Here is a 23,208-nt window from a genome sequence, read left to right on the forward strand (position 1 = left end):
CACTTAAACTGCTACAGCAGCACAGCTGTGCTGCAGTAGCGCTTCAGTGTAGACACTCTGTGCAGTAACAGAAGGGGTTCTTCCACCACTGTAGGTAATCCACCTCCCCGAGAGGGGGTAGCTAGGCCAATGGAAGAATTCTTCTGTCAACCTAGCGCTGTCCACACAGGGGGTTAGGTCAACCTAACTACGTCTGTCAGCATGGGGATTTGTCATACCCCTGAGAGACATAGCAATGCCAATGTAGCTTGTCAGTGTAGACCAGCTCTCAGCAACCTTTGCCTGGTTTGGGTTCCTGCAGCTGCAATAACCTCTTTTGGTGAGCCCCACAACCCCCCAGGGCCTATTAGCACCCTTCTGTGAGAATAACAGGGATTGAGGTGGGCAATGATAACACAAATGATATACCCCCCTGCAATCTGCAATTAGCAGCGGTGTCAGTGAGGGAGAGAACAGCACTATTCATGACATGGGATTCCTGGAAGTAGGACTGTGCATGATTCAGAGCCACAGTGTTATGGGGAAATGCTCTCTGTGTGAGCCCATTTTAATCATCAAAAAAGTTCATTTAATTTTAATTGAAATCTTCTTTTCCCCCTCCAGATCTCACAGGCTCAGGTATGAACTGTGCAACTTTTTATGTGCCTCGAGTTTCCAGGCATTCTCCTGCTGCTATTAAAGTCAATGGGGTTTTCCCACTGATTTCAGTGGGAGCAGGATTAGACTCTTCAGTCTCCTTTTTTAAAGTTCCAAAGTACTCCGGCTTTTTCTGCTTCTCCAATTTCCTTATCTTTGTTAACCAGGGAAGCACATCCCTGGCTCCTTGGGTATTTCACTAATGCCATAGTCCTGGGATTTCTTTCTGGCTTTTAAACAAGATCAAAGGCAAAAGCAGTCAAGCCTCCTGAAAATCCACCATCTCATCCAGCCACCCAATTAGTTATCAGAAATAGGATCACTAGCTGCCTTACTCACATATCATCTACAAAGCAGGGATACGGCATTTGCTGCAGGTAGATTCCTGATGGCACTTCAGCGTTGGTCTGGGTCTTTATAATCCCATGCTCAATCATGTCTTGCAGATATGCAAACCCTCCCCAGATGTAACGTAAATCATCCACTGGGTCAGCTCTTGGACCAGGATCCCAGTACCTGAGAAGAAAAAACATATGGAAATCACTCAGGCAGGCACTTTAAGAAAGAGAACACTTAGTCGAGAACTTCCCAGGGGCTCCACCCAGTGCTGTTCCTTCCAAGTTATGGCTGTCAGGCTCTGCTGCTTGAGGAGGGGTCAGACGTTTATGATTCAGAAAAATTAATTATTGTTTTGTTTTTGAAGTTCTCTATACCGTTATGTAAAACAGTAATTTTGGCCAAAAATGCATAAAGGGGGTTCAAAATAAAACAGCAATTATATATTGCAATGTGCCAAATTTGTTCAAAATGTTTCTGGTATCTATGGATTTGTTTTGTTCGATTTAAAATGTATTATGGCCTCAAATAGATGGACTCACTCTCAGCTCCCAGTAGCCTGTGTAAAACCTCAGCTTTTTATTTTAAAAGTTCTTTTCTGGATGTTGAAGGCTTTGAATGAATTTGCGCCATTACGTGTGTCTGACCTTTCAGCTTCTATCCTAAAGAGCCAAATCAGATGACTATTTCATTTGTCCAGAATTTTGACCATGCTTGTGACCAGGCATGGTCAAAAAATTTCCATCTATGCTGTTTTTTTAATGGAAAATTGGATTTCCAACTAAATTAAATCTTTCACAAAACATATCTACTTTCTGCAGAAACATTTACTTTTTTTTGTCAAAATATTTCAGCTGAAGTCTTTCGGTTTTTAGCTAAAATCTTCCCATTTCTGAGTTTTCAGTGAAAACTCAAAAATTTCTGTTAAAAAATCCAATGAAATCAAACTTTTTTTTGTTTGTCAAAAATTTCTGCAGAGGTGGAAAAAATCCTCAGACCACTTCTCCTTGTGAGACCGGGAGCCACAGTTTTCAGTAGCTGTTACACCCCTCTAATGTGAATAGCTTTTTCTTTAACCATTATAGTATTTTCAACCACAAGTGTTCAAAAATCATATGTCAGGCCCCAAAAACTCCTGAGATTGGCTTGCCAAGTGGCATTGGAGCATTTAGATATCAAGTTTTCAAGTTTTTCTCTGCAGTCATGATGTCTAGAAACTTGCTTTTATTTAAACTGAAAGCTGAGACTCTCAGGTAAATATGTGATTCCAGCATTGGCAGCTTTAGGAAAACTGCAAATATTATGTGACTTGACATAAAATCATATGCACTGGTAACACTGCTTAGAAACTCCCAGATCATATACAAGTAGTCTCAGAAAACATGTGTGCTAACCAGGGGTGAAAGTAACTTACAGGACTTACTGGTACTGCCGGAGTCCTGAGGGGGCGTGGCCTCATCTGGAAGAGGCGTGGCCTCTCAAGATTTAAAGGCCCTAGGGCACCAGCTGTGGCTGGGAGACCCAGGGCCTTTAAATCAGCCAGGGGCTCCCAGCTGAAGAGGTGACTGGGAGCCCCCTGGGGCTCAGGGGCAAATTAAAGGGTCCAGGGCTCTGGCTGCCAGGGGAACCCCAAGCTTTGTGGAGCTGGGGCAGGGATTTAAAGGGCCCAGAGCTCCTGCCACTGAGGGGAGCCCCGATCCCTTTAAATCCTGGCCCCAGCCAGGCCGCCAGAGCCGCGGCCAGGATCCAAAGGGCTCTGGGCTGCCCGCAGCGGCGGGGAGTTCTGAGCCCTTTAAATCTCAGCCACGGCTGGGATTTAAAAGGCTCTGGGCTGCCCGCAGCAGTGGGGAGCTCTGAGCCCTTTAAATCCCGGCCCCAGCCTGGCCACCAGAGCCGCCGCCGGAATTCAAAGGGCTCTGGGCTGCCCGCAGCCGCGAGGAGCTCTAAGCCCTTTAAATCTCAGCCACGGCTGGGATTTAAAGGGCTCTGGGCTGCCCGCAGCGGCGGGGAGCTCTGAGCCCTTTCAATCTCAGCTGCAGCCGGGATTTAAAGGGCTCTGGGCTGCCCGCAGCGGCGGGGAGCTCTGAGCCCTTTCAATCCTGGCCGTGGAAGCCGGTGCGGTCCAGCATGGCGTACTGGCTCTTGCCGGTACGCCATACCGGACCAGACCGGCTTACTTTCACCTCTGGTGCAAACACTTTAAGAAGCAAATCCAAGGTGGCGGAGGACTCTTGTACAGCAAAAGCAGCAGTATATTCTGTTGCACAGGGGGAGAAGACTTGATGTGCATGTCAAGTTTGGCAACATGCAGGGGGCAGAAGGGGAGGAGATAAGTAGAACTCCCTGTCCACTCCATACATGAGGAAGTCACCTAAAGATCCTGTGCAGGCTACTCCAGCCATCAGAGTCCTCCCTTCTACCCTCTTCTGCCTGTCCAGCCCCTGACACAGTTGCTCAGTACCAAGCACTAGGATCTGGATATGACTTCTGCTCTGCGTTATGCATGTGAAACACCACTGAATTCAATCAGCTCTCACATTTGTATTTGAATGCAGACTCTGACCCACTCTCTGGCTCCCAGAATGTTGGAGAGGGTTCCCATATTTTGCATTACTGGTTCAATGGCAGGCGTAGCTGAGGAAAGCAGAAATCATTACCTGTCTTTGATTTTATTTGTTTTCTCCACTGCATCTATATCCATCCGGATCTTGTAGTTCACATGCAGTGGCAGCTTGCTGGCCCCGGAGTGTATGTCAGGGAAGACTACTCCAGCCCAGAATTTGTTTTCCTCCAGCAGATTAAGAGCTTGATGAGTCAACTGGGTTTCATCAGCATGACCTTCAAATTTATCCAGGGTCAAGCACTGCAGATAATCACAAAGGTAACAACCTTATGGGACTACAGTAGCAGGGGTTATACACTGAAAACACACATCACTGGTTCGACAATGGGGCAGGAAAGTAGGTTAGTTAACTTTGGCAGTAGATGTCATTTTCAGCTTTAATACTTGTATTGAAATTGTGCCTAAAACTGATTTTTCCTCCCCCTGAAGATTTCTCACTTGGTCCAATTCTTATGACAAATTCAATACACATGACATTGTTAAAGACAACTGAAAAAACGCAGCAACCACCTTACAAAGAACCGTAAACCTTATAGCTAACACAATAAACCGAGGAGGGAGGAATTGACTGAAGTAATCATGAAACACATTTTTGGAGACAGCTCATAAAAGCAAGTGTCTCGCTATCAAGATAAAGAGAAGAGAACACTAAAGCTGCAAGCAACCCTCATCTCTATAAACAAAACACAAACAGAGGCTTACTTTTCTGAACCTACTGCCTGGAAAACAAGGATCGCACCCACCAGGAGGGCAAACAAAACTACCAGCTAAAACAAGGGTGGAGGAGTATTCACCACCTTAGCCCTTTGCAGGATTACAGTATCTAGTGAAAACCAAAGCCCGTATCTGATGGTAAGATCATAGCAAAACAAAGTTAAATAATTAAAGTTAAATAATTGCTTTAAAATGGGGCAAACACTAGAAAAATATTTGGGGGGAAATCACAGAAAACCATCAGATAAACACTGATGAGGAGCTGGTATCAGTTTAGAGGCATAGAGGAAGTAGAATTGTTATTCTCGTTAACGTTTTTTAGGTGTCTTAGTAGCCACACACCGAGTTTCTGAGAAGCTGTATTTCTGCCATGGTAGTTCTCCTGCAAAAAGACAATGGCTAATATAACTGGCAAGGGCTGTTGAGTTAGGCTGCTTTTGTCGACAGTAGCAGCAAGGTTTGCCCATCTTTGATTTTCATGGAGCATATTTGCAAGTACTGTGAGTACTTGAGTTAATTTTTCAAATAGGAGTTTAAAACAATTGTGCCCACAATTTTTTTTTCTCATGAAAAACCCTGTATTTGTACAAATTGTAAGGAGACGTCAAACAAAAAACAAACATGCTGGTTTGCATGTGCAAAAATGAGGGGGCAGATTTATGCCCGCTAAAAATGAGGGGCAGATTGTGGCAGTAATTTACTGCCCTCAGCTGGGGTAGTGTGAAGCAGCCATGCCCCAGGGCAAGCACCAGGAGGCACCTGAGGATACAGTGATTCCCAGAGCCCCCTGGTGATTAGGGAGAGCTTGGCTGCTGATCTGCCCCTTTGGAGAGTGCATGTATGCTCCATTCTGCAGACCTGGATGATGTGGGGGAACGGGGCCATGGCTCCATCTCCTCCTTTTTGGCGTAACTTACCCCCAAGGCAGTATTAGCAGGGGCTCTGTAGTGCAGGGACTGCAGTTCTTCTGGCCCTCACATAGGGGGCGCAAAGAGTGGGAGGATTCCTTACATGGCCTTCCCCACCTTCTTTATACATCTGCACAATCTGGCCTTTGGGCACAATTTTGGGACTTGGGTTGAGGCCCCTTTGAAAATATAGCCCCAGAGGTGAAGAGACAGCCGAATAAAACGCATGTGACAGCCAGTAGGCCCTGCTCATATGTCTGTCCTAGCCTGCTGGTAGCAATAGCCTAGTGACAGCAGGACTTGAAGCATTACCTCATTGCATGGAACAATGACAAACTATGACCCTCTGGACAAACGTGAAAAAGCCCTCCTGGATCCTGCCCTATTCTGGCATGAGGGGTGCCTACAACAGTTACTGATAATCAGAGTGTGTCACTTCAATGGAAAGCTAATAATTGTTGGGGGGAGGAGGAAGGGCACATCGGAGCATTATTACTGTCTTTCTCTCAGCTGCATTGAGAACACACTGCCTCCTGCACCAGGGTTGTAAACTGAGAGATCCCCATCCACTGCCTGCTCCTATCGGAGACAGTGCCACAAACCTGCCAGTCTGGTCTATACTGGACTGTATGGAGATCTGTGCTGTTAGAGATACAGCCTTACAGCCTATTCAATGGAGAGATGGCAAACCCCATTCCCAGAACAGCTGAGAGAAAACTCTGCCACAAGAATCCATGATCTGCGACACCTGTGCGCCTTATCCCATAGGACGGGTCAATCAGGACCCAGGTTCTCTGATGTGATCCATAGTGTAGGCCCCAACAGATGAAAGTCTCCAAATCCCACTAACCAACCCACAGAGTCCCCCAGTCTGAACACTTTCCACTCTTCAAAATAATGCCACTGTTTTAATTCCCCACCCACCCCAAAATTATTTGATCAAATAACCATAACTTCAGGCATTTGTGACACTGCAGATATCAAGATATACTAGAGGCTTCTCAGCTAAGCAGCCAAGGATATCTCATGGCTCTAAACAGCAGCAAGATATTTAGGAAAAGCTTAGATTAAAATCAAGTGATAGAGTGAGACAATCAAAAAGCTGTGGTCAGAGGTTCAGAGCAGCTTGTTAGCCACTGTATACACGCTCAGGCATAGGGGGCGGGGAGGGGGGAAGAGGAGATATTTATTTGCATGTTAGGAGACAGTGCTCCTCAGACAACTTTCTATCAGTCATGCCGATTGACTGAATGTGTATTTCATCATTTTACCTAGTAGATGCAGGAGCAGTAGAGTCACAGTTGCCCAGACAGAGAATATTAAATGAATGTTTAATGAATATTAAAAATGCAGCTCCTATCCCTGGAAGTGCTTAGGTCACTGAACAACACTATAAAAACGAACAAACATTCTGGTTTAACTGAACTCGGCATACTTTAAACATGTAAAACAATGGGGGGGGGTGTCAAGAGAAGAAGGGATCAAGTTGGAGGGGAGAGAAACGAGGGGTCAAGGGTGGTTATGAAACATACATTAGGAAAGAGTGTTAGTTTAAGTACTGATCAAAAGAACAGAGAGGGTATGAAATGGATGTCACAGGGGAATGAGTGCTACACTAGTGGGCTGCCATGTTTGCTTTCTACCCTCAAATATACGCTTTCTGCCTGAGATCCCTTAAGGTTTGATGGTGTGTGTGTGCATAGAAACCTATCAGAACAAGGCTGCAGAGCCAGGATGTAGCTAGGACCTTCACCACTCAGTCACTTTACAGGCAGCTAACCAGGGCCACCCAGAGGATTCAGGGGGCCTGGGGCAAAGAAATTTCGGGGGCCCCTTCCATAAAAAAAAGTTCTATTCTTGTGGGGCCCAGGGCCTGGGGCAAATTGCCCCACTTGCCCCCTCCCGGGCGGACCTGCAGCCAACATATGGTAAAGAATGCAGCATGAGTGTAACCTGATCTCAGTTGCACAAAATGGTGCACAAACACACTGCTGCATTCTGTAAGCTGTAAGTAATGGAGCAGTTCTGCCAACAGCCCTGCTGAAAGGAATTAGTCCTCGCACCTCAGTCATGAGGGCATCTGTGACTGTTGTGAGGTCACCCTTACAGGGTAAATAAGGCTGGGACTGTACAAACTGCGCAGCTGGCACTGCGGTTAGCACCGAGCCTCCATGGAGTGGGTGTGAAAGACAGGGCCAGCTCTGACTTTTTTTGCTGCCCCAAGCCAAAAAAAAAGCCCTTGGCGCAGGGCGGCTGGACCCAGAAGCAAAGCAGAAAAAAAAAAATAGGGCAGCCGTGCTGCTTTAAGATTGGACGGAAGCCGCCCCAAGCATGAGCTTGCTTGGCTGGTGCCTGGAGCCGGCCCTGGTGAGAGAAACTGATGCTAAATGTTTGGGTTGTTTCCTTTGGTGGAACTGCACTCAAGTCATGCAGAATGAATCTACAATGTGGCTTGGGAGCAGGGTGCGCCCTACTGAATCCACTGTGCCATTTTTACTAACAAATAACATGCACCTAACTGGCACCCCAGACAAGGGCCTCAGAGTGCTGTGCACCGCATTCTGTTTGGCATGGAAACCTGGACTCTGTGCAGCCCTTGACTAGACAGGGGAAATTCTCTCAGAAATTCAAACTGCCTCACAGTTGGGCTGGAAGAGTTGGAGCTACAGTGTAGATGAAGCCCCAGAGGCTGGAACTGTTTATACAACCTGCTTTCAGGAGATTTTCTCTACGCTAGCACTCTAGCTAGTATAGAACAGTTTCTACTTTTAATTTTGGGGGAAATCTCCCCAGTGTCAACAAGGCCCATGTGCATTTTCGACAGTTAAAGGACAGCTCATTCATAACACAAAGCAAAGAAACCCTGGACCCCATCTGGAAAACACTTAGCCATGTGAGCGTTTGCAGGATTAGGGCTCATACTGGTACTTTTTGCATAACAGTTTCTCAGCTGTTTGTGTATTTGTTTTATGTTTAACATAGCAACTCATGTTAGTCAGCCATTTAATGAATTGGCTGTCATTGATTTCATTGATATCATCATCTACCTTCTTCATTTTGCAGTGTAATAGGTTTGTGACTAACCCGCTGTTTCCACTGAACATCAGCTAGCTAGCTCATCAATAAAGGTTTACTTTGCACTTCATAATGCAATGTCTTCTTCCTCAGTCTCTATTGTCATTGAGATATATATTATTATTACCACATGCACAAGGCACCAAATCATCATTATATGTACTTCGGAGGAACCCTGTCCATTTTACGTTTACCAGCCACCTTTGCTATAATGAGAGAAAGAGATTGTGAACTCTGTAAATGACAGAGTTAGCAACCTGGAAAATTACAATCCCATGTTTGTATCTTGTGCCTCTTAACTCCAAAATCAGTCAGACTCTAGCATAGAGAGTAGCTATATTTAGCCTCTAAACAGACTGGGAAGAAATGTATTCAATTACCTCACTTCACAGAGCACCAAGAGGCTAACTTGTTTGATTTTATCTTTTTGATCATCTCTTGCAGGTCAATAACCAACAATTACTCTACATCAAAGTGCTCATAGAGACAACTTGTTATTTAACTATTTAACTGGCAGACATCTTTGAAATGTAAAGACTCCTTTGTTTAACCTTTCCATCTTGTGAATTATACTTTGCTTTTTTAAAAAACCCTGAAGAATGCTTGTAACGGAATTAAGGTTCTTACATTACGATAGCTGATAATATTCCAAAAGACTATTTTACGTTTAGGGGTTATGTGTGATAATATTTTTTAAATTGACAAGAAAACAATAAAAGAGGCACTTAAACCACCAATGTTATTACTTTGTAGCTTTGCACTTGGATAGCATCTTTCATACAAGCATCGTCAAGTGCTTTAGAAACATTAATTCATATAATGTGCTCTACAAACTTTAATTAAGCCACACAACTTCTCTGGTAGGTATTATTCCAGGTGGGGAAACAGACAGAGAAAGGGCCTGCTTCTCAGGTGGGAACAGAATCCTGGTTGGGTTGCCCAGCCAGGATTGGAATAAATATTTCTCTCTGAGGGGGCTTGGCTACACTTACAAATTTGCAGCGCTGCAGCAGGGTGTGAAAACACACCCTTTGCAGCGCTGCAAATTGCGGCGCTACAAAGCGCCAGTGTAGTCAAAGCCCCAGCGCTGGGAGCCGCGCTCCCAGCGCTGTCCGTTATTCCCCACAGGGAAGTGGAGTACGGACAGCGCTGGGAGAGTTTTCTCCCAGCGCTGGCGCTTTGATTACACTTAGCGCTTCAAAGCGCTGCCGCGGCAGCGCTTTGAAATGCAAGTGTAGCCAAAGCCTGAGTGTCATGATATTTTAGCCCATTGAAAAGAGATTAAGTAGAAGCCAGAAGTCCTGACTCCTATACCTTTGCTCTAACCATTAGATCATGCTTCCTCTAACATTAATTATACTGAAAAGAAACAGTAACAGATGGAGAGAATAATTTGTGCATTTGTGTCACTATGATAGAATAAGTTCATTTTCTATTTGACCCTTCTTATTTCATCTTATCTCTAAAAACCACTGGCTCTGTGTATATAGCAAGCTTAAAATACACTAGAATACAAAAGTACATGATTGCCAGGCACAGCTACTGCCTTGGCTATGAAAGTTCCAGTGCAGGCCCCGCATAGAGCAGAGTATTGCAGTTCAGCATGCGTGATAAGTTACTCTGCTCTAACATACTGCAGAGAGCAGAAGTAAAGTTAGTACAGTACGGTCATATGCAAAAGCTTCTCTCTCCCTTTGTTGTGATAGCTATAGATAGGACAAAGCTGATTAGGCCTTCACTTCCTGCCTTTTTCCACAGGAGAGACAGTCTTTCTTTGTAGTTAAAGCACAGGACTGGGAATCAGGAGATCTGGGTCCTATTCCTTGCTCTGCTACAGACTTTCTGTGTCACCTTGGGTAAGTCATATTCACTTAGCCTCTCTGTGCTTCAGCTTTCTTAACTGCTAGTGGTATTGTAAGATATAACTAACATCTGTAAGGCACTTACAGATCCTCAGGGGTAAGATAATATAAACAGAAGTACTAAGTATTATTACCATGAGCAATGGCTTCAGATTGTCAGCCCTATTCTGCCCCAGGGTTGAGCCCATCATGTTTATCTGTGCTCAAAAATTTACAAATCAGAGTCTGTATTTTATTTCTTTTTCTCCCTTCCTCATTAAGAGCCCATCCCACCCCACCCATACCCATCTTCTGCTTAATTCCAGATAGTTTTATTTACTCCTTTTGCTTGCACCCAGGAAGCTAGAGGCCCATCAAAGCCATTCCTAGAAACCCTGGGGAAGTAATTGACCCACCCTTCAGCCTGGCCCCCATGACTGAAAGTAACACCTTTGCATGACTTGTTAGCTTAGTGAATGGGATTCTGAACCTATCATTAAGCTTAGATTGCCCAAGTCAAATCAACTTCTGATTATAATGCTTCTCAAAGGACCTTCCTGAGAATGTGTCATGTTACCTTTAGCTCTGGAAGTGAAAAGAACAGATATGGGCTATTACACAGCCATTGGTGTATCACTGGGAAAGGGAATGTAAAGACACTATTAGCTCTTTATTTATCTAACAAAATTGCACCTAACTTTCTCTTTGGTGCCTATGAGTGGCCTCAAGATAGTCCTAGAGAATGGAAGCTCAAAGACAAAAAAATGGTACAGAGCCATATTTTCAGAAGTGGCCACTGATTTTCGGTCCCTTTGTTTCAGGACATCTGGACTGTAACACTTTGGGCACCCCAAAATGGAAACCATTTTAAAAAATGTGGCCATCAGTCTCTTTTTTAGTTCAGGTGTGATAGTTTGTCAGCATACCATACCCAAGGTGTAGGGGTGCTTTTATAATCTGAATTACAAAAGAGCATGGAGAGATCCCTTACATGAGAAAGTATTATAATCCACAATGGTGTTGCTGCTGTGTTTGGACTGATTCCTGTAGAATACAGTGTTATATTTTTTAAGGGATAATGAAATCTGACTGGGAAGAAGCAGAGCTGGGCAGTTGCATTCTCTTAGCATGACAGTCTGAATTGGAATTCCTTCTGGCTACTCCCCATTATGCACAGGATCATATATAAACCTCTAGCTAGAGCCTTCAGATTATTATTGTTTGGGAAATATTTGTAACATTCTGTTGTATTTGCAATCTTTAAATATAATTATAATTTTGGTTTTATTTCAAAGCTTTCTGCTCTGAATTCCTGTTACAGAGAAGTCCCATAGAATTTAATAGAAAATTACGATTCTGTAGAATCTTTGAGCCATCCTATATATTTTAGAGAATTATACAGTACCATGGATGGTCAAAAACCAATAGAAAGAATATCACTCTCTGTTAAATTCTAAAAATTTTAGAGCAATTTCTCTAGAACCCCATTGGTGGATTCCCAGTAGACGCTAAAGGATTTTTCCATAAATGAAGTGGTTCTGGGTCCATTATAGAGGACCATCTGAATGGCTTTTTTACTGTTTTTCTCTCGAGTGTGTGATGTAACTGCACCACACGTAGAGCAAGGTGAATAAGAGGAGGGGAAAGAGGTAGGCTTCATAGGGACAAGGCACCTGGACAATCTTTAGAACATAAGCTCCTCTGGGTAGTCTGTAAACTCCTGGGATGTTTGGAAGCAGCTAGCACTTTATGGTTGCTCCCATGTATAAATAATACTAGCAATGAGGAGGAGGGCAGAGTGGGTTGGTTATTTAGACAGACAGTAGGGAGGGAGAGTTGATTTGGATATTTGTCCTAAGAAAAAGGCAAACTAATGAAATAACCCATATGTTAAATTAAACAAAAGAGGCAGGAGTTAAATAAAAATGAAGCAAAGTGAGGTAAACAAAAAAGTAAACAAAAAGAGAGGAATAGAAATAAGAATTAAACTGGTAAAAACCAAATGATTATGAGTTAATTAAGGGAAAGGCAAAGAGCTCAGGGTTAAAAATAACAACAGGAAAGAGAATTGACAAAGAATTATCACCTTGTGTTTTCATGCTCTCCCTGCACTCCCTGCCCCTCCCAGATACATCCATGGTTTGGATGTTATCTCATTAGGTGATAAACTCTTTGGGGCAGGCACCTGTCTGTTTACATATTTCTAATTAAGGGCTTGTCTACACTGGCAATTTAAAGAGCTGCAACTTTCTCATTCAGGGGTGTGAAAAAACACCCCCCTGAGCGCAGCAAATTTCAGTGCTGTAAAGTGCCCCTGGTGGAGGTGGGTTTTTTTAGAGAGCTGGGAGCGCTTTCTCCCAGCACGGCGCCGTGACCACACAAGCCACGTTAAAGCGCTGCCTGGCATTGCCAGTGTAGACTAGCCCTTAGTGCCTAATGCATCGGGGGGAGGGCTGTAGAAAGGACACTAATGCCTCACACCTCTGATAGCCTTTTTAGCATCACCTGTGGCCACAATGATATTAACTTTTGTTTTTTATCTAAAGGAAACGGATTGGTATTGTACAGTGATGAATTTCCGAGAGCTAGTATTTCTTTTTAAATACGAAGTAAAAGGAAAAGAGTCACTGAAACTGTGGTTTGTCTCAGTGCAAAAATCATTTTGAGAATGAAACTGTTACAGCCGCTAAATCTTTTAGGATCTACATACACAGTAGTTTCTAGGGAAGGGAGTCCAGTAGTTTTTTTGCTGGGTTCCATTCTAAGCTCTTTTACCGACACACCATCTGACCTTGGGCAATTCACATGAAGCTTGATCCAATGCCCATTAAAGTCAGTGGAAAATCATAGGCGGCAGGTTTGTATAATTTTTGGTGGGGCCCAAAATGGTGGTGCCCCCCCACTCCCGCCCTGTAAGCCGATATAAAATGAAGCTACAACGCGTCAGCGCCACAAGATTACAAGGGTCAATTAAAAGTGGAAAGTCAGAAGCAGCACGTGCCTACTTCAATATACAGTATTATATTTTGTTGCACCTGTTGTGATGAAGTGGGAATGTTCTTAATATTTTCTCTGAATACTGTGTGGGTGCCTCAGTTTCCCCTGCAAGATGCCAACTGAAGGTGTTGGGGACAAAGAGATCAGGTGGCCTCCTTGTCCGGAAGAGACACAGAGGCCAGAGGAGGGAGTGTCAGTTTGGAGCTGGCTGGGGAAATGGGGAGAGACTCAGAACTTGGTTCTGGGCTCCCCACCCCGCAAGATGGACCTGACCGAGGGGTTCTGTTTTCTGTACCAACAAGCTCTGTTTAAACTGTGTTCCCATCATCTAATAAACCTTCTGTTTTACAGTCTGGCTGAGAGTCACATCTGACTGCCGAGTTGGGGTGCAGGAACCTCTGGCTGCCCCAGGACCCCGCCTGGGCGGACTCACTGCGGAAAGTGCATGGTGTGAAAGGGCAAGCTGAATGCTCTGAGGTCAGACCCAGGAAGGTGTAAGCTTCTTGCCCTGGAGACAGTCTGCTCAGAGAGGAGGCTCCCCCAGAGTCCTGACTGGCTTTGAAGGAGTGGTTCCAGAGCATCCCAGCATCTCCTTCCACCCCATGCACTTCTCAGAAGTCCACACAGGCACTAACACTCCCTCCTCTGGCCTTTGTCAAGAAGGCTAACATCATTTTGGGCTGTATAAGTAGGGGCATTGCCAGCAGATCGAGGGACATGATCATTCTCCTCTATTCAACATTGGTGAGGCCTCATCTAGAGTACTACGTGCAGTTTTGGGCCCCACATTGCAAGAAGGATGTGGAAAAATTGGAAAATCCAGTGGAGGGCAACAAAAATGATTAGGGGGCTGGAGCACATGACTTCTGAGGAGAGGCTGAGGGAACTGGGATGGTTTAGTCTGCAGAAGAGAAGAATAAGGGAGGATTTGATAGCTGCTTTCAACTACCTGATAGGGGGTTACAAAGAGGATGGATCTAGACTGTTCTCAGTGGTAGCAGAGGACAGAACAAGGAGTAATGATCTCAAGTTGCAGTGGGGGAGGTTTAGGTTGGATATTAGGTTGGATATTTTTCACTAGGAGGGTGGTGAAACACTGGAATGGGTTACCTAGGGAGGTGGTGGAATCTCCTTCCTTAGAGGTTTTTAAGGCCCGGCTTGACAAAGCCCTGGCTGGGATGATTTAGTTGGGAATTGGTCCTGCTTTGAGCATGAGGTTGGACCTTATGACCTCCTGAGGCCCCTTCCAACCCTGATATTCTATGATACTCTAAACTGACCACCAAATTTAAGTTGCGTGTTTTTCCGGTCAGGTGAGGACTCTGGGGCAGGGCTGGGGATAAGGAACTTGGGGTGCAGACAGGCTGCCCCAGGGCTAGGGCCAAAGAGGACTCCCCTCCACCCTCCCTGGCAGCAGCAAGCTCCAGGGGAGGGACCCCTCCTCTCCCCCGCAGTTCACTGCACATGCTCCTAGGGTCCCTCTCAGGTCCAGAAAGCCCACTCGGCTCCCCTATGGTGGGTACCGAGGGGGGAGGTTGCCATCACGTATGGCCTCCCCTGCTGCCACCCCTCACCATAGCCTCACTGGGGATGGGGCTGCCCCTTGCCCAGCATGGTGCAGGAGTGGGGACTGCAGGGTGGTAGCTGGGAAGGGGCACAGTATCACAAAATTCACCTAAGCCCCAGCTGCACAGGTCTAGGAAGCTCCCCTCCCCAGTGGTGTAGCCAGGTTCTAACATCAGGGGGAGCAAACATATCCAATTACTAAAAAAGATGCCAGCCAACATATCCAATTACTAATCAGGTAGTTCTATAACAGGCTGCCCTGACCCCATCACCCCCTGAAGCACAAGGTAGGGGTAGGCACCACCATGTTGTGCAACAAACACTTGACAAAATTACTGGACTTAGTGACGGACAATGCAGGCAGGTGGGTATTATGTCATTCAATCATTCAACCCATAAAATTGCACACATTTTGCCTCAGTGAAATTAAATATCCAGAGAATTACTGGGCCTGTGATGATGATGATGACCAGGGCTTGCTCACCTGTGGCTCCCCCTCCCTGTGCTGTGGAGGCACAGCCAGGCAGGTCTGCATCTGCAGGCAGGCACCCTGCCTCAGGTGCAGCTCCCATGGGCCCTGCTAGCTACTAGACTGGGAGCCTCCCGGCCAATGGAATGGGCTGGGCTGGGGGGCGGAAGGCAAAGGGGGAGATTGTAGGGAGCTTTGGAGGAGGGGAGGCAGTGGGGGAGGGGAGTGGGCTGGCACAAAGGGGAGGGCTCTTTGGAGAGGAGTGACGGGCACAGGGGTCATTGGGAGTCTCTCGAGGGGGCAGAGGGTTGTGTGGGTCTCTGTGGGGCAGGGGGCTGTGATGCGCGGAGTCAGCTGCAACCTGGGTCTGCTTTGCGGGGGGTGTTGCTATAGTCCCCTCAGGAAGCCCCCCCCCATCCTGTGTATTTTATACCAGCCCCGGGGTGCCCATTGCTGCTCCTTTCCCCACCCACGGCTCCATCTGTCTGTCCCACAACCCCCTGGCTGTGTCCTTGTGTCGGTCTGTCCCACAACCCCCGGCTGTGTGTGTCTGGCTGCCCCCACCACCCCCGGCTGTGTGTATCTGTCCCCCTTCCCCCCCGCTGTGTGTGTCTGTCCCACAACCCCCTGGCTGTGTCCTTGTGTCTGTCTGTCCCACAACCCCCGGCTGTGTCTGTCTGTCTGGCTGTCCCTCACTGTGTGTGTCTGTCCCACAACCCACAACCCCCTGGCTGTGTCTGTTTGTCCCCACCAACCCCCCCGCCCACTGTGTCTGTCTGTCTGTCTGTCTGCTCCCCGCTGTGTGTGTCTGTCCCCCAACCCCCTGGCTGTGTCTGTTTCTCCCCACCAACCCCCCCCTCCCCAGCTGTGTGTGTGTGTCTGGCTGCCCCCACAGCTCACAGGCTGTGTCTGTCTGTCCGTCCTCCCCCCCCCGTGTGTGTCTGTCCCACAACCCCCTGGCTGTGTGTGTTTGTCCCCACCAACCCCCCCTCCCCGGCTGTGTGTGTGTGTCTGGTTGCCCCCACAGCTCACAGGCTGTGTCTGTCTGTCTGTCTGTCCGTCCCCCCTCCCCCTGTGTGTGTCTGTCCCACAACCCCCTGGCTGTGTGTGTTTGTCCCCACCAACCCCCCCTCCCCGGCTGTGTGTGTGTGTCTGGCTGCCCCCACAGCTCACAGGCTGTGTCTGTCTGTCCGTCCCCCCCCCCCCGTGTGTGTCTGTCCCACAACCCCCTGGCTGTGTGTGTTTGTCCCCACCAACCCCCCCTCCCCGGCTGTGTGTGTGTGTCTGGCTGCCCCCACAGCTCACAGGCTGTGTCTGTCTGTCTGTCTGTCCGTCCCCCCCCCCCCGTGTGTGTCTGTCCGTCCCACAACCCCCTGGCTGTGTGTGTTTGTCCCCACCAACCCCCCCTCCCCGGCTGTGTGTGTCTGGCTGCCCACAGCTCACCGTCTGTGTCTGTCTGCTGCTCACAATGCCCAGGGCTCAGCCGCTGCCTGTGGCTCGCTCCCCCTCCCTGCTGTGGAGGCGCGGCCAGGCAGCTCCGGCACCGCCCCCGGCAGCTCCCATTGGCTGGGGTTCCCAGCCAATGGGCTGGGAGTCCAGTCGCTCCTGAGGCCCCTCCCGGGAGCTGCCGCTGCCGCTGCGGTGAGTGAGAGCGCCGGGTGTTGCAACACGGGGACCCCCAGCACAGGGCCCGGGGCCCAAACATTGGTGGGGCTGAGCCCAGCTCCTGGATTATTGGTGGGGCCTGGGCCCCACGGGCCCATATAACTCGCCACCCCTGGAAACATTGACTTTCCGTGAGCTTTGGATCCGATGGTTAAACTCAGGGTGGGATTTTCCAAAGCATTCAGAACCCTGCTCCCTCTGAAGCCAATGGTAGGCCTTCTGAAATTCCCACTCTGTGTGTGTCACTTGCCGCTTCTGTAAAATGGCTATGATGACTTTTTTCTGTCTCCTGTGGATGTTTCCAGACTCAGCTAATATTTTTAATAAAGCATGTGGGGATCATCAGATGAAAGTTTCCCTATCAGAGTAAGGTATTTATTCTTCTGCCCCTTTATTATTTTAAAACAAGTAAGGTGAAATAACTGAAATACCTTGTGATTTAAATCTCTGTCTTAGCACCCATCACCATAGTATCTAAACACTGATGGTGATGCTTTGATGTATTCTCTCTCTAAGGATTTCCAGTGGTGCCCATCACCATAGTACCAGTGCCAACCTTACCTCCAAATACTGATTAAACAAACGCAAAGCTTGGTCTGTGACATTGAAGATATTCCGCCAATCAATGTCTGCCACACCCTCTTCACGGTTCTCTGGACATCCATTATGGAGAAAGTTAATCACATCTTCAGCAGTTAACCCTTCAGCACCCAGCTGTCCATTCAAGAAGTCTCTCACCGTGGGGTTCTTCAGAGTGTTCTGGGAAGCACATCAGTTCTGATTTACTACATCGCTCGTTAGAACAAGCCCACTCTAGATAGAAAGGTTTCATGCCATCCTACTGATTCCCCAATTAGTGGAAAAGGGTAGGCCACGGAGTTATGTCTGTAAAGGGGCATCTAAAGGGGAGAGTTACAAGCAACAGATCCTTGTTTGACCCTTAATTCTATTCCTCCTTACAAGGCTTGGAATAAGTCTAAAAACACCTGATCCTCATGCAGAGAAAACAGCTCTCAAACAAACACAGCATTTCTCAATATGAATTTCTCTTCATATCTAAGCCACATGAGTTACTTAACAGTTTGCTCTGGACTTTAGGGGACCCAGCACATTGATTCTTTTGCCAATGTAAATAGTAACTTTTGCAGAATCCTTCCTTGCAGGACCCTATATAAGGGACTTTGCCAGAAGGGAGAGGACATGGCTACAGAGCTGCTATCCCCAGCTGTCAGAATGGACCTTGGGGCCAGGGGCAGCTGGGGGCAACTTAGAGCAGCCCCGAGACTTCTCTAAGTTGTGCAAGGGATCAAACCAACTCTGGCTGATCCAAGGATCAGGTGGGTGTAGAAGAGGTATAATACCATCTTTCCCTTTCATTTCCTGCACCAAGCAGAGCTTAGCTAGACCTGGGAATCAGGGCCAGTGTCTTCATAATGCATATCAGACAAGTCTGCAAAACAAACCCAGTGACCATAGACCCATATGTTCTTAGGAATCATAACACTGCTTCATGCAAAGGTTGTGCTTCCATCCAAACTTTCCAAGTTAACTCTCCTATCCCCTATGAAAGAAAGCTGAAGGGCTGCTCTAATCACAGTTCCCCAGCCAGGGCACAACATACTCGGATCATATTCATTTGCAGGCTGCTTTGAAAGAAGTGCCACAGCTGAGGTCCCACTTCTTCCCAGGCTTTGGTCAACAGTCTGAGGCGCTCAAGTTCTTCAAATGTGGAGTTTGCCTGAGGCATTAACAACCAGAAAGGAATATCAATATGTTAGAGAGAGAACTAAACACATACAGACCACTCATGGCCAGATACATGCAGTGATGCTGACCCCTGATGGTTTGTAGCAATCTGTAGCTTACTAATTTAATTTAATTTAATGTAATTTAATTACAATATTTCAATAAACATGACGAGACATTGTGGCAACGGAGTGTGACAGAAAGAGTGTGCCTCACAAAGGGCATTCCTTGAATTCTATTAGGCTCATCCAAGACACCCACAGCACATTTCTTCTGTGTGTTTAACAGAAGCAAGCATGACTAGATAGATGGATAAATCTATTTATATAACCCTCCTCCCCCAATTGCAACAGTGGCTGCACACTTCACAAACATTTATTTATTCCAGCCTAACACGCTGCGAAGGACAGAAATATTACTACCCAGTTTTACCAATGGAATCACAGAGAAGTTTGCCACAGCCTGCAGCAGAGCTGATTTAAATACCAATCTTATGATTCCCAGTCCAGTGTCTGAACCACAAGACCACCCTTCCTTTCCATTTGCCGCTGGAGCAGCCAGCCTGCCCCCTTCCCTACACCCCATATGCTCTCTTCTCTGCCGTTCCTAATCAGTGTTAAAAAACGGGTCCAATACATCTCTTTTTCTGAGAAGAAAGTTGAAACTTTGTTCATCATCACTGAAAAAGACTTCTCAGGCCAAAGAATCTTCACAGAACTACGGGTAATTTCCCATTATCCTGTCTCATTTGCAATTGGTTTTCCTTTGCCATCGAGATAGAATAGTTTCAGGCTTGCAAAGAGGTAGTGAGCCAAATTCTGATCTGGTATACACTAATATAATCCTACTGACGCCTAATCCACTACTGTGAGAGGAGACTCAGGCCCTCTCTTCCAATTACCCTTAAGTATAATCTTAACCTTGATGTCATTGGTTTGAAATTTCTGAATTTCAGGTCTCAGCGAATGCTACAATTTCTTCCTTCCTATGATGCATTCTAGACATCAAAGCAAAAAGAACTCTGTGAAGAAAAGGTCATGAGGGCAAAATGGTTGGCTTATTCTCTGGGGGGATAGCTGGTTAAAAATACTAGTTGTGTATATATCAGAATCTCTTACATTCTTCAGTATTTGCTTTACAGCAGGCGAATCAGGAGCAAAGAGGATTTTTCCCATCAGCAGGGGCTTCACAGCACTCCAGGCTATTTTGGTTAAAGGGTTTGATTCCATGCTCTGGATCAATGCATTACAAAAGGGTGCTGCAGGAAGAAATTAGAACAGATGTTATGTAACCATACCCACGCTCTATTGTTTATAACATCCTGCAGGCTTCAGTCTACCCGTATTACAAATGCAAACCGCTTTGACTCTTGGGTCTGCATAGGCTACTTTGTGCTGTCCCTAAATAGACACACCATAGCTGAAAAGCAACAAAACAGTGTGGGATCTCAAATACATCTTTACCCAGGAGAAACAAGTGGCAAAGTTTGCTGGCAAGATCAGGGGGTAGCCGTGTTAGTCTGTATCCACAAAAACAACAAGGAGTCCGGTGGCACTTTAAAGACTAACAGATTTATTTGGGCATAAACTTTTGTGGGTAAAAAACCCTCACTTCTTCAGATAAATCTGTTAGTCTTTAAGGTGCTACCGGAAAGTTTGCTGAGTAGATTTTAGGGCTGCAAAACAAATACACAAAGCAGTTTGGAAGCTGAGACACATTGAATTTCAATATTTGCTGGTTTTCATTCATAGGACATTTCAGATGGCAGGAAACTAGAGAACCCGCCTGGATCCCCTCTCTCTTTTCTAACATCTATAGCTTTTCCTCCAGTGATCTAGCTCCTTTGTATGGTTACTGAATTGTACATAGTTATTTCTATGCCTGCCCATGGTAGTTTAATCCACACATGGTACTAACAGGAGGTGAGTCCAAACTAAAAGCCCTGGGACTGAACACCCTGAACTCTGGAAAGGTTTGCAACTGGATCCTAAGATATAACTCAGTATTAAACTCTCTGTGTAAAGAATTTCCATCTTATTCTTGCATTTAGCAGAGTCATTTAGCTGGATAGCATTTCTTTTATCTGTTCCTGTTCCCAGGAAGCATAGTACCAGGCATGTGTAGATAGATCTATAATCCTTGGTGGATATACATTCATAGAGAAAAAGGGGAGTTAAATGGCAGCAGGGTTTAGGGTAAAATACAGGAAGGATCCTATAGCAGTTGAGCTCAGACCCTGGGGTGTAACTGACCCAAGAACAATATCTATCACTAAGTGTTCCATGTTCTATCAGACAAAAAGATACCCAGCACCAGTTATGATACAGCCGTTAAGGTACAGCAGAAATAGACTTACTGGTTGTATTGTCATAAAAATATATGGATTCCTTCTTGGTGGAGTCAACCCCTAGGAAGGCTTTGTAGTTATTATCTTCATACCAGTTGAAGGAGTATATTCTGGAACCACTTCCCTCTGGATAGCCACAGAGAAGATCAGACAAGGCGCTCATCAGGTGGCTGAAGGATTCTGGCCCTCCACCTTGTACAAAGGGTTGCAGAACCAACAAAAGGTCCTGAATGCTTGGCCTCCTGGCTAACTGTAGCAAAACAAGACTTCTTTATTAACAGCAACCCTCCACAAGAAAACCAGAATGGGTTGGACTTGATTGTGCCCAGCCCTCTGGCAACAAGACAGTTTTGGTGCTTGTGCTGTTCTGCCCCACTGAAAAAGGCTGTCATGGTTCATAGCCACTGAAGTTTATACCCATATTTACGGTGGGGAAAGAGACTAAAAATGTATTTTCCAGAGATTGTCACTCCTTGACCATTCCACTGATGTAGTCTGGATTCTTTCAGATAAGTCAGATGTTTGTGAGACAAACTGATGGACCAAACAAGGGCAGAGGAGAGCTGGGCACTGCCAAAACCAGGTGATTCAGTTAATTATCAGACTGCTTACCTCTCGCACTGCTTGAGACACATTAGACAGCACTCTCCCCCAGGATCTCAGGTCAACACCTGGCGACTTACTGTCTAGAACAGTGGGAAGCTGTGATTAAATTAAAAATAGAGATGAAATGAGTCCAGTGTCTACCAAACAATGGTGTCTACTACCCAGTTACACGACAAGGAACGGAAAGCTCTGTCTAAAGGGCTGTAGATTCTCCTTTAGCTCAAGTGGTAGGAGTCTGTTTTTGAGCAGAAGGTTCAGAGTTCTGTCCCAGCTATTGACTGTAAAATCCTGGAGGGCTACAATTTATTTACAGGTGTGTGTGTGTGGGGGGGGAGTCTGAGTAAAGTAACTAACTGCTCTAACTCTCAATGGGATGAAATGGCCATGGGGCACTGAAAACAGCTGGAGATGTATGTGGTGCATGGTAGTCCTGGCTACGTCCCTTCCCTCTGCTTCACCAGCAGCAAGTATGGCGAATGGCTTAAAAGCCCCCATGTCAGGTGCTTTGTATTGGGGTTATCCTCCCAGACCAGTAAAAATGGCTTTTAGGCCAGATTATGCCAGTGGTGTGGCACAAAGCGGCCATCCTGCACTGGAGTATCTAATTCACTCTCCTTCCTCAGGCTGCTGTTTTCTTTAGGATTACAACAAAATATAAAGCTGGTCTTTTAAATTAACTATTAAACTTTATAATCAGGCTGTCTCTTAAAAAGGTTCCTTTGGAACTGCATGTCATACTGCTTTCTGAGCCTCTGCTCCTCCTTTCAGATGGCAGCAGTTAAGAAAGCAGAAGAAGCTGCACTCTGCAGATAACTAACAGGGAATCACAAAAGTAGCAGTTTCATGGAAAGCACATGCTTGTACCTTAACATGTCAGTTACAATGAATGGAGGAGCTTGCTACCAACACTGCCTCAAATTATGTTTTCACTTTCCCCTGATGCCTCCAAGAGCCTGAAAATGGATACAACTGTGAAACGCCAGAGAGCAGGCTTTTCTTCTTTGAAAGATTTTGCAACACTGAACAGTAACCGGTGTAAACAATAAAAAACTAGCAAAGTTCCTCCTAAGCAAACAGGAAAGAGCCCATGATAAGTACCCTACATGGAAACAGCTTTCATTAGCCAGAGAAGAAATTGTCACCTCCTCCTCCATAGTGCACAGAGCAATGCCTGTGTGCGCTAATTACTGTTTTTAAATAGAGCCAGCATGATGCATCTGATACGATTCATAGATCACAGAAAGCCTTCTAAATAGATGTGCTCTGGAATGACTGAATGATTCACTAGGAGGCAAATCCTGCCCCACCAACATCCTCCTACATTACCGCAGCATGGGGGTGAGACAGGATTGGCAGGGAGCAGGGCATGTGCAGGCAGTGAGCTTCTCTCACCCCAAATATCATAGAGCACAGTTCTATAGAGGCTTACTGCACCCCAATGGACTAGGAGCTGCAGCACAGCGTGGGATGGAAATTTGCCCAAACGTTTTCAGTTTCACTGGGAGAGAAGGTGACGTCATTAGAAAATGGAGCCCTTCAGAGTGGAAGGGATTCTTTGAGCCAATATAGGGCCCAATTCTGGAAACCTTACTCCCAATGGGCTGGCTGACTCTGCACTGCCTTGTACTCTGTGCAGTCATTTACTTCTGTGCAAAGTAAGTGTGAAAATGGGTACAAGT

The 23,208-nt window shown here is 46.2% G+C and overlaps 1 protein-coding gene across 7 annotated transcripts in view; it reads right to left on the reverse strand.

Moving 5' to 3' along the window:
• The window catches only part of ABCA4 (ATP binding cassette subfamily A member 4), a 118,521-nt gene that overhangs the window by 68,883 nt on the left and 26,430 nt on the right, over positions 1 to 23,208 (reverse strand). For 6 of the 7 annotated variants that reach the window (XM_045028740.1, XM_045028735.1, XM_045028736.1 and 3 more), the window contains 7 exons: positions 21,536 to 21,625; positions 20,933 to 21,173; positions 19,695 to 19,834; positions 18,452 to 18,568; positions 17,392 to 17,589; positions 3,630 to 3,835; positions 976 to 1,152 (listed from right to left, as the gene is read on the reverse strand). In XM_045028740.1, the coding sequence (XP_044884675.1) occupies positions 976 to 1,152; positions 3,630 to 3,835; positions 17,392 to 17,589; positions 18,452 to 18,568; positions 19,695 to 19,834; positions 20,933 to 21,173; positions 21,536 to 21,625 (1,169 nt within the window). Of the gene's footprint in view, positions 1 to 975; positions 1,153 to 3,629; positions 3,836 to 5,226; positions 5,438 to 17,391; positions 17,590 to 18,451; positions 18,569 to 19,694; positions 19,835 to 20,932; positions 21,174 to 21,535; positions 21,626 to 23,208 lie in introns of those variants that run through there. The other variant, XM_045028739.1, reaches the window with a different exon arrangement.

This window comes from Mauremys mutica, chromosome 8 (assembly GCF_020497125.1).
Source record: "Mauremys mutica isolate MM-2020 ecotype Southern chromosome 8, ASM2049712v1, whole genome shotgun sequence".
Taxonomy (NCBI): Eukaryota; Metazoa; Chordata; order Testudines; family Geoemydidae; genus Mauremys; species Mauremys mutica.